Source organism: Astyanax mexicanus, chromosome 17 (assembly GCF_023375975.1).
Source record: "Astyanax mexicanus isolate ESR-SI-001 chromosome 17, AstMex3_surface, whole genome shotgun sequence".
Lineage (NCBI taxonomy): Eukaryota > Metazoa > Chordata > Actinopteri > Characiformes > Acestrorhamphidae > Astyanax > Astyanax mexicanus.
Window position 1 is genome coordinate 4,853,460 of NC_064424.1, and position 11,815 is coordinate 4,865,274.

At 40.9% G+C, this 11,815-nt stretch overlaps 1 protein-coding gene across 1 annotated transcript; it reads left to right on the top strand.

Moving 5' to 3' along the window:
* Window positions 1-687: 687 nt before the first annotated feature.
* On the top strand, window positions 688-4,224 carry htr1ab (5-hydroxytryptamine (serotonin) receptor 1A b). The gene has a single exon (XM_007256730.4). The coding sequence runs from the start codon at window positions 1,030-1,032 to the stop codon at window positions 2,281-2,283; it is 1,254 nt and encodes a 417-aa protein (XP_007256792.3). The 5' UTR covers window positions 688-1,029; the 3' UTR covers window positions 2,284-4,224.
* The last annotated feature ends 7,591 nt before the right edge of the window (window positions 4,225-11,815 follow it).

The window sequence follows — 11,815 nt, forward strand, 5'->3', positions numbered from 1 at the left end:
GTTACTGCAGCTCAGAAAATGATGCTTATTTTTACAGCCTACAACATAGAGGACAGGGAGTCAATCATAATATACAGCATTAACTACAAGTTACATCTATAATGGTAACTGGGCTGGGGGAAGGTTGGAGGAGAGTGACTACACACTGATACTGAGTCAGTTACATAAAACTTAATTTATTTAGGTTCAAACAAACAGTATATAGTTTACATTCCCACTGCAATCTATGTTCCACACTCGTAAAAAATAACAGATTTAGAAGGTTCTTAGAAGACAATGGCTCTATATAGAACTATCAACTCAATTCTTAAAATACCAAGTGCTGCAGATGTAACACAATGCTTTACATTTAATGTAATAAATGTTTCCTTAAACAAATAGAAACTAGGTGATATTAGTAGAAATAACTTGAAACGAGTAGAAAAAAGTAAACATGAATTAGAATGAGTAGAAATTAGTTGAAATAGGTACAAATTAGTTGAAATTAGTAGAAACTTAAAAAATTAGAAACAATTTGAAACAATTTGAAAAGTCAGCATAAATTATTAAAAGTGAGTATAAATTGATAGAAATTAGTTGAAATGAGTAGAAATGAATAGAAACAATTTGTAATTGGTAGAAACGAGTAGAACCAAGTAGAAATTAGTTGGGATGAGTAGAAATGAGTTAAAATGAGTAAAAATGAGTTGAAAAGAGTAGAAATGAGTACTAATTAATAGAAATTAGCCGAATTTAGTAAAAACGAGTTACTTATTAGTACAAATGAGTAGAAAATAGTGGAAATGAGTATTTGAAGTCCAGTGTGAAAGCTCTGGTCACCTGCGTAGGTGACTGACGTATGTCATCAGGCGCTGCTATATAAGCGCTCGCGCTTCGCCACAGCCCCTTTCATTCTGTGGTGATGATGATGATGATGCTGCTCTCGCCTCGCCGCGCGCGCGCTCCCGCGCTGGGGGTGCTGCTCTAAGGGGGACGAGGGTTAAGAAGCCTTCGCGTGACACTGTGGCGCCGCGCGCGAGCCAGGCAGAGATGGAGGAGATACAGAACCTGTCCCTCTCCTTCCAGAACGCGTCCGGTGGCCTGTTTTACCAGAACGTCTCCAACGGCACGGCGCCGGAGCGCGCGGAGGTTCCGCTGAGTTACCAGGTGTCCACGTCGGTGCTTATCGGCGCGCTCATCCTCTGCTCCGTCTTCGGGAACTCGTGCGTCGTGGCGGCCATCGCTCTGGAGAGGTCCCTGCAGAACGTGGCCAACTACCTGATCGGCTCCCTTGCCGTCACGGACCTCATGGTGTCGGTGCTGGTGCTGCCCATGGCGTGCCTGTACCAGGTGCTGGACAGGTGGACGCTCGGCCAGGTGACCTGCGATATCTTCATCTCTCTGGACATCCTGTGCTGCACCTCCTCCATCCTGCACCTATGCGCCATAGCGCTGGACAGGTACTGGGCCATCACCGACCCCATCGACTACATGAAGAAGCGCACGCTCAAGCGCGCGGCGGTGCTGATCGGCGTCACCTGGCTGGTGGGCTTCTCCATCTCCATCCCGCCCATGCTGATCATGAAGTCGCAGCCCAAGAGCAAAGCGGAGGACATCGCCAACCCGGAGGCGTGCATGATCAGCCACGACCCGTGGTACACCATCTACTCCACCTTCTGCGCCTTCTACATCCCGCTCATCCTCATGCTCGTGCTGTACGGGCGCATCTTCAAAGCAGCGCGCTTTCGCATCCGCAAGACGGTGAGGAAGTCCGAGAAGGTGAAGTGCCTCACCGTGTCCCCCGCGCTCTTCAAGAAGTCCAACGGCGAGCTGAAGAGCTGGAGGAGCAGCGTGGAGCCCAAGCCCATCGCAGACTGCTCCAACGGCGCGGCCAAGCGCCACGACGACGGCGAGTCTTTGGAGATCGTGGAGGAGGTGCAGCCGGGCGGCGCCAAGAGCAGCCTGCCGCTGCCCAACGCGCCCGGGCAGGTGCCCCTGTTCGAGAACAGGCACGAGAAGAACACTGAGGCCAAGAGGAAGCTCGCGCTGGCTCGGGAGCGCAAGACGGTGAAGACCCTGGGCATCATCATGGGCACCTTCATCCTCTGCTGGCTGCCGTTCTTCATCAAGGCGCTCGTGATGCCTTTCTGCCCCTCGTGCCAGATGCCCGTGTGGCTCATGGATGTGATCAACTGGCTGGGCTACTCCAACTCCCTCCTGAACCCCATCATCTACGCCTACTTCAACAAGGACTTCCAGAGCGCCTTTAAGAAGATTATCAAATGCCATTTCTGCAGACCCTGAACCCAATGCTGAGAGAGCTTTAGGTTGGGAAAGCGATGCTTTTGTGGGGCTACACTATCAGAGAAAAACTGAAGAAAAAAAACCCAATAAAAACAGCAGGTACTGTACAGGTACACACTTTTGGTCACCAACCATTCAGGTACTGAGGATCAGCTGAAACTGCAATATGGAATATAGTAGAGAAATGTCCTTTAACTAAAGGAAGAAGGGTACGTACCTCCCGCCAGAGACCGCAGTGAACACGGGGACTCCAGTTTTGTACCATTTCTTGTTTTATTTATTTATTTATTTGTTTATTTATTTATTTAAATGACCTCGCTGGATTGAAAGAGACACAGAGAGATAAAGATATATATTGATGATGATGATGATGATAAAAACAAACCATAGAGAGATAAAGATATATTAATATGATGATTATGATGATGATGATGATGCTGCTGATGATAATGAAAACAAACAAATCCATCAAACCTGTATGCAGTATAGCTACATTTTTAGGAGAAAGTACTGTACAGGTACATTTTTGGTCACCATAAAATAAATACAGAAACTCTGAAAGGTATTGCATAGGGCTGCACAATATACAAAATATATTAAGAGTTATTATTTATATTTTAATAATATTAAAATATTTAATTAAATTACATTTATTTAAATGGTATACAGAACTAGTCAAAAGTTTGGACACACCTCTTCCCATTCAATGTGTTTTCTGGAATAGTTTTCTCAGCATCTTGAAGGAAGGAGTTCCTGGAGGTGCTGAACAACAGTTGCTGCTCTTCCTTCACACTTTCAGACCCTTTGTCCATTACATTGTGTATTTTCTTATTTTTCTTTTATGTTTTGTTGCAAATAACACTAACTAAGACTAACTGATTAACTGTTGTTAATCAGAATAGACTATTAACGGGCCAATGAAAAGGTTTATAAGCCAATAAAACAGTAGCTTAGCCCCGCCCACTGCACTGTAAAAAAAAAAAAAAAAAAAAAAACATCACTAGAGCCAAAGAGGCAAATTAAAAGTTCATTAATTTTTACTGATTGTATGTGATTTTTAATCACATTTTTATCATGTTTATTTTAGTGTTTAGGGATGGTTTGTGAACAAAAAAGGTCAATATCAAAGCTAAAATAAAAATCCAATCCAAAAGATGTAAAAAAAGTCAATTGGATTTAATGTTTATATAGATTTTATATTAAAATATTCTAATAGTATAAGAGTCTTTCTTTTGTGTGCATCGCAGACAGACAACAGCATTAATGTTTTCATCATTGGCACATAATTCAGGTCTGAAAGGGTTAAATGGCTTTAAAATTAATATACAGTGTACAAAAATACATTAAATAAAGAAATAAAGAAAAACATTAAATGAGGGATTGTGTCTAAATTTTTGACTGGTAATGTATGTATCTGTTTTTGGACGATAAGTAATTTTTTTTCTTGACATGATATTAAACGATATATTGTTTAGCCCTAGTATGACGTTACTCCTCAGGTCAAACTACTGAGACACTTTAAAACAGAGAAAGAGACATATGTAGGGAATATAGTACAGATTTGTCCTTTAATTTCAAGAAACTGAAAACAGAAAGCATAACTTATATAAACCTCTTCAGAAACACAGTGACCACAGCCTTTTTTTCTGAGAGGATAAATGACTGAGCATCTCTCTCTCCCAGACCTTAGCCAATAGAAAGAGATAGAAAAAGAGATAGAAAGAGAAAAGGAAGAGAGATAAAGAGATAAAATGATGACGACGATGGGAACAAACAAACAAACCATCCATCCTGTATGCATGAAACAGTACAGCTCTGTTGGCCCGACTGCGTAAGAGGTCGTTATGTAACATAAATATATTATATTATTTCTATTTTCAGAAAAACGGGTGTATAATACTGTGTATATGATACAGGATACAGAGCAACATGTGCCACTCATGTCTGTTTCACACATGAATGTGTTCATGCTGTTAAATAAACTGTATAAAAAAGACTTTAATCTGCTTTCTTTGCTCCTTCTTTGATCTTCATCTTTATAAGTCAGATAAATATGATAATATTTTATTGTATTCACAGTTTACTGCATTTTCTAAGCATATCAAGGATACCATTTCATGGTACATTTCATACAGTGTAATTAGTGCTATTTGACTGGATGATGTGCAGCAAATAATTAACAAAAATCACTGCACTGTACATAAAATATTACTTAAATAGCAAATGTTGAGAATTTTGCATGCAAAAAAAGCCTAATAACATTTGTGTATCATGAAAATGTTTTTAAATATGATACAATATTTGTACCATAACACCCAGCTCTATATTGATTTATTAATTACTACTGCAACATTAATTTACTACTGCAACATTAATTTACTACTGCAACAAAATAATTATTTTAAAAACATTTAATTTCGTATGAACATTTTTAAAAAGTCAGTAAAAAACTGACTGTTTAAACTTTTGTATTGTAAAATGTTATTAACAATAATAATAATGTGACAAAATTAATGTAGCTATATATATATATATATATATATATATATATATATATATATATATATATATATATATATATATATATATATATATATCATTCTGCAGAACACTTGTGCATTTATATAAACTGCAAACAAAAAATTCTACCAAAAATACCCTAAACTCTCCATCACATGGTGTTGCCCTCAGGCTCATTTCTTTTGGTTATTACACAGTTCTTAATTTGTTTATGTTATTTTTTAAATATCTGTCTAATATAAGTGATTTATAAGTTAAAAAGTCACATGGGACACGTTTTAACATTTAAACTAAATATTTGACCAATAAAAATATGTATATGTGCTTAACTATGCAAAGAAATGATTTATAGATATATATTTTCCATTTTCCTGTACTCACTAAAGCAGCATTTTTATATTGTTGCCTCAAGACATCATTATGCTGTTTTTTATGGACAACATTTGTTATGGTAATAATTGAAGAACAGTGGTTATATTTTCTCTTCAGATATTTATTTCATTATTTTAAAAAAGTATATCATGTAGGTAGGTAGGACTAATTTTGAGACAAAAAACATGTATTTCTTAATTACAACATCGCCATGTCGTGACGTATTGCACTACAAGAGAATGTGATAAAGCACATACATTCTAGTGTATGAATTAATGAAGCATCCACAGGTTTATTTCTTAGATGTAATGTTAAAAAAATATCTGGCTAAAATTTAGGATGGTTATATGGAGGATATCAATTTTCTTATTTATTTCAAATTTTTCCCATTTTCTCCCAATTTAGCTAAGCCAATTTTCCCCCATTCAGCTGCTGCTCAGCTGTATATTCCTCATCACTGGTGATGCCACAACACCAGGAGGGTGAGGACTAGCACACGCCTCCTTCGACACATATGAAGTCAGACTCCGCCTCTTTTTGAACTGCTGCTGATGTAGCATTGGCGAGTAGCATCAAAGCGCTAACGCTTGGAGGAAAGCGCAGCGACTCGGTTCTGATACATCAGCTCACAGACGCAGCCTTGTGCTGATCCACATTACCCTAGGAGTGATGAGGGGAAAAAGCACCACCTACACACCCAGAGAGAGCAAGGCCAATTGTGCTCTCCCAGGGCTCCCGCAGCTGATGGCAAGCTGCATGACCGGGATTCGAACAATCAGCAATCTCCAGATTAAAGTGGCAATGCTTAGTCCGCCAGACTACTCAGCGTACCTATATGGAGTATATTAAGGCTCATTTAGATTACATATTTTTAAAGCAGCAGTCCTTAGTATTTAATCAGTAATTGTGATACCATCCCTGTGTGGACAAATATATTAATTCTAAAAACAGGATGGACTGGTAGGTCCCAGGACATTTTTATTTCTATAACAGCTTTGGCTGGTTACCTGAGCAACCACGGTGCTGCTAATGATGCTGATACAAGAGCTACTGCATACATAGAGATATCAGAACAGATAACTCAGTCTTTACCTGTTCATTTATGCATCATTAAAGCAAAGAAATGCAGAATTAGAACTGAAGAGAGCTGACCAGGTAAAATAGAGCAGAATAAACTACTAACTAAAATCACCAGATTAATTTATTTTGGTAAGAAACTGCACCAAAATGCACATTTTAAAAGTACTTTTAGCAAGGTTGGTGCAAGTATACATTCTCAACAAAAACTACAGCCTGCCACTTTAACTAATGCTGTTTGCCAAATGCATTTGGAATCTGAAATATTTATAAATAATTAACCTTCTTTAAACAATAATAAAGGAAAAACATCCAATTTCAGCTAATCTACAGCAAAATTCTCATATCTGTATTTATTTATTCAGCGTCCTCAGATTCATTGGAACTCTGGATCTTCATCACTCGTCTTCCTGAGATTATTTTATTTCTAAGCCTGGCGCAGGAACCGAGGCCAAAAATAATAAAAGGAAAATAAAAGCACAATTTACTCACAGGACATTTGAGTTCATGACACAAACGCAGACTTTCTGACATTGCTTTTGGTTGTGAAACCCCATTTCAGTGTTGTTTTCCAGTGACGTCCCCCACAGCACAAAGCCAAGCCACAAGGGATGCAGAGCAGGGCGACAGTATATTTTGAGAACACACAGAAATGTTTAACCCCTTAATAAACTCTGAATTCAGTCTGCAGTTCGCACTGTTGTCCATGTACCCTGCACACCATATTACAAGTACTGATTATCATTAAAAAGTTATTTATTTCAGTAATTCAGTTCAAAATGTGAAATTCAAATATTATATAGATGTATTGAACACACAGAGTGATCTTTTCTAAGTGTTTATCTATTTTATTGTTGATGATTATGGTTTACAACCAATGAAAACCCAGTAACAAAATCAGTATCAGAGAAACTTAGAATATTACATACAACCAATTGGTACTTTTGGCAGTGTGGGCAGTGTGCCAAGTCCTGCTGGAAAATGAAATGCAGTGTTTTCCCACAAAATCTTACAGCACTTCATGCTTCCCTCTGCAGACAACTTTTATGGAGATGCAGATTTCATTTTCCAGCAGGACTTGGCACACTGCCCACACTGCCAAAAGAACCAATTGGTCTTATATAATATTCTAATTTTCTGAGACACTGATTTTTGGGTTTTTAATTGGCTGTGAGCCATAATCATTAACAATAAAATAAATCAACTTTTAAAATAGATCACTCTGTGTTTAATACATCTTGTTACGTCTCCAGTCTCTCCTTCCACACTCCCGAACTCCATTTCCCATGAACCCACTGGTGATGACGTCACTGTCAGCCGCTCACCTTCACCCAATCGCGTCACGCTCCCCCGTTCAGACTCACCTGTGTTCTAAGTTGTTCCGGTTCTATGTTTTGTATATATAGGGTTCTGTTAGCATTGGTTCCTTGCGAGGTATTGTCGACTCATGTTGCGTACTGAGCGTTTTTCCAAACCCTTTTCTGACTGCCTTTTTGTTATGACCCTTTTTCCTGTATTACGGATTTTGCCTTTTGTCTTCGCCCTTATCGGATTTGTTGTATTATCGGATTGTCTTTCTGGCTTCGGATCTTGGACTGTTTCCTGTACTACGTCTTCTGTTTATACTGTGAGTTCTGTTCAATCTGTTATCTGGTTGTGTTATCCTGTTTACGGCTCTGTAAATAAACCAGTCTTTACCTTTTATTCGGCAAGCGTCACCCCTATCTGTCTGGTGTTACATAATACCTCGCCAAAAGCTGTGATGGCCGAATTTAAGGATTTACAGCAGGCTGTTGATAACCAGAGGAGAATGCTCGGGCAGCATAGCCAGCTGTTCGAGGGTCTAACTCTCTCTGTTAGCGCTCTCACCGCCCAGCAAACCGAGCAACACTCCCAGCTAGACCAGATAACCGCTAGCCTCCAGGGTATCTCAGCTCAGTTAGCCCAGCTGAGTGTAGCTACCCCGGCTAGCTTAGCTCCCGCTAGCCAGGCCCCGGCTAGCTTAGCTTATCCAGCTCCGGCAGCAACTGTTTTTTCTGTGAGTAAACCGGACAAATATGACGGTTCTCCGAATCTGTGTAGGGGTTTTTTGCTCCAAATGTCGTTATATTTTGCCAACATGCCATCTACCACCGATAGAGTTCGTGTTTCGTTTTTTGTTTCGCGTTTGACCGGTAAAGCTTTGGACTGGGCTACTGCTATCTGGCCTATGGTGGAGAGCGGCACCTATGAACGATTTCTGGGCGAATTTCAGCTTGTTTTCGATCATCCCCATCAAGGACAATCTCAGGGAGAGTTATTGGTCCGTTTACACCAGGGAAATCGCCCTGTAGCAGATTACGCGCTGGATTTCCGTACGCTAGCGGCGGGTAGCGGATGGAATGAGCCAGCTCTGCGTGTCATGTTCCGTAATGGTTTACGGTCGGACATTTTAGCTGAGTTAGCCTGCAAGGATGATGGTCTTCCCCTAAATGACTTGATTTCTCTGGCTATAAGACTGGATCAGCTTAAACGAAATTCGTCAGCAGATCATAAGAATACTGCTACAGCTGCTCACCTGGATACTCCTCGCTCTGCCGGATTTACTCCTCGGTTCTCCACCTCACGTCGCCCAGCTGCCTCTTCATCGACCCGTGAGGAGCCCATGCAAGTCGACACTACTCGATTGTCAAGAGAGGAACGACAACGACGCATTCAGGCTGGATTATGTCTATATTGTGGTGGAACTGGACATATGCTCCGTAATTGTCAGATTCGGCCCCCCCGAGTATTGAATAATAACTATAACACTTTTGGCTTGTCCCGCGGTGGGCAATCCCATGGTTTCCATGGCAACCCGGACCGTCCATACGAGCCACCTGCTGAATACTCGGGAAAGCGTGTGGAATCTTCTCCACACGCTAAAGGGGTAAGCGGTCACTGCTCTGACATGATTTCCAAATCTATTTTCATTTCTGTTGTTCTGCTCTGCCAGTCAGTTTCTCCTTCTGTGTTTCCAGCACTAATAGACTCCGGTGCCGAGGGCAACTTTATTAATGAGCAGCTGGTTCTACAACTCCAGATTCCAGTAGAACCCTTGGATAAGCCTGTGAAAATGTCTGCGGTGGATGGGACACCAATTGGACAGGGGACCATCTCCCACACCACCGTTCCTGTCAAGATGAACGTCAGTGCCCTGCACTCTGAGGAAATCAGGTTCTTTGTACTAACAGACACAGACTATTTTGTTATTTTGGGTCTCCCATGGTTGAGAAAACACAACCCTTTTATTTCCTGGTTAAATAATGAAATAATGTCTTGGTCTCCCTATTGTCATGAAAATTGTATCACTATTCCTAAATTGAAGGTCCAATCTACAACAGTAGAAAGTCCTGAGCCTGAGTCACTTGCACATATCCCTCAAGAATATTCTGATCTTCGTGAAGTTTTCAGTAAACTTCGGGCTACTCAACTTCCACCACACCGCCCCTATGACTGTGCCATTGATCTCATAGATAATCAAATACCTCCTAGATCTCACATCTATCCTCTAACTCAGACTGAGGAACTTGCCATGGAAGAGTATGTGCAGGAGTCTCTGGCTCAGGGTTTTATCCGTCACTCTACTTCTCCTGTTGCTGCTTCATTCTTTTTTGTAAAAAAGAAAGACGGTGGTCTCCGACCATGTATCGACTATAGACAGCTAAACGCAGTTACTAAAACCTACCTGTATCCTCTTCCTCTTGTACCCGTAGCTTTAGAACAATTACGAGGGGCCTCTGTCTTCACCAAACTTGATCTCCGTAGTGCTTATAATCTTGTAAGAATCAAAGAAGGAGATGAGTGGAAAACCGCCTTTTCCACCACTAGGGGGCACTACGAGTACTTGGTTATGCCGTTTGGCCTTAAAAATGCCCCCTCTGTCTTCCAATCTTTTATAAATGATGTTTTACGTGACATGTTAGGAAAATTTGTTATTGCATTTATGGATGACATTCTCATATACACATCTGATTTGCCCACACATATTCTCCAGGTACGTGCTGTACTATCCCGTCTGCTCGAAAATCAGCTTTTTATCAAGGCAGAGAAATGTGCTTTTCATCTCTCCACTGTCTCTTTTCTGGGATATGTTATAAGTTCTAAGGGGGTTGCTATGGACACTACCAAGGTCCAGGCTGTAGTAGACTGGCCACGTCCCAAGTCTGTGAAGGAATTACAAAGATTTTTGGGTTTCGCAAATTTTTATAGACGTTTCATTCGTAATTATAGTTCTGTTGCAGCTCCACTCACCAATCTGCTACGACATAAAACTAAAACTCTGGTTTGGTCTGAGCAAGCAACTGATGCTTTTGCTACCCTTAAAGGGAAATTCACTTCTGCTCCCCTGCTAAAACATCCTGATCCTAAGGAACCTTTTGTGGTAGAGGTAGACGCTTCTAGTGTTGGGGTAGGTGCTGTTCTGTCCCAAAGATTCGGCTCACCGAGTAAAATGCATCCTGTAGCCTACTACTCGCACAAACTCACTCCAGCTGAACAAAATTACGGAATTGGTGATCGTGAACTCCTGGCCATAAAATTAGCCCTAGATGAATGGCGTCATTGGTTGGAGGGGGCTTTGCATCCGTTTGTAGTTATTACTGATCATAGAAATTTAGAATTCTTGAAGTCAATGAAATGCATGAACTCCCGTCAGGCTAGGTGGTCCCTATTTTTCTCCCGGTTCAATTTTACTGTGACCTACCGTCCAGGTTCCAGAAACACCAAAGCTGACGCTCTTTCCCGCATGTATGATGAGAATAATTCTATTATTTCTGAACCCACCACAATTCTAAAACCTGAGGTAGTCTTGGCCCCAATCAGGTGGGAGATCTCAGATGAGATCAATCAGCTTAATGAAGTCACACCCTCTCCTGTTGAATGTCCTCCAAACAAGACGTATGTACCTAATCAATGCAGGGGTAAATTAATAACATGGGCCCATACTTCTTTAACTTCCGGGCATCCTGGTGAGACTCGCACCCATCAATTACTAGAGAGTCGTTTTTGGTGGGAAACTATGCGCGCTGATATTCATGAATTTGTTTCATCATGCACCGTATGCGCACAAAGTAAAACTCCACGTACTCTACCTGCAGGTAAACTAGTACCCCTACCCGTTCCAGCTCGACCTTGGTCCCATCTGGCAGTCGATTTTGTCACTGATCTCCCCGTATCTTTGGGTAACACAGTAATAATGACGGTTGTAGATCGTTTTTCACGTGGAGTTAAGTTCATCCCCTTTGCTAAATTACCCACAGCATTTGAAGCTGCAGAAACTCTTTTTAATAATGTTTTTCGAGCTTTTGGTATCCCCGAAGATATAGTTTCCGATCGTGGTCCTCAGTTCATATCACAAGTTTGGTCAGCTTTTATGAATAGGTTGGGCATTTCGGTTAGTTTGACTTCTGGTTATCACCCCCAGAGTAATGGTCAGTGCGAAAGAATGAATCAGGAACTAGGAAAATTCTTACGTATCTATTGTTCTAATAACATCCATGACTGGGCTCAATATCTCCCCTGGGCAGAATTAGCACAAAACTCA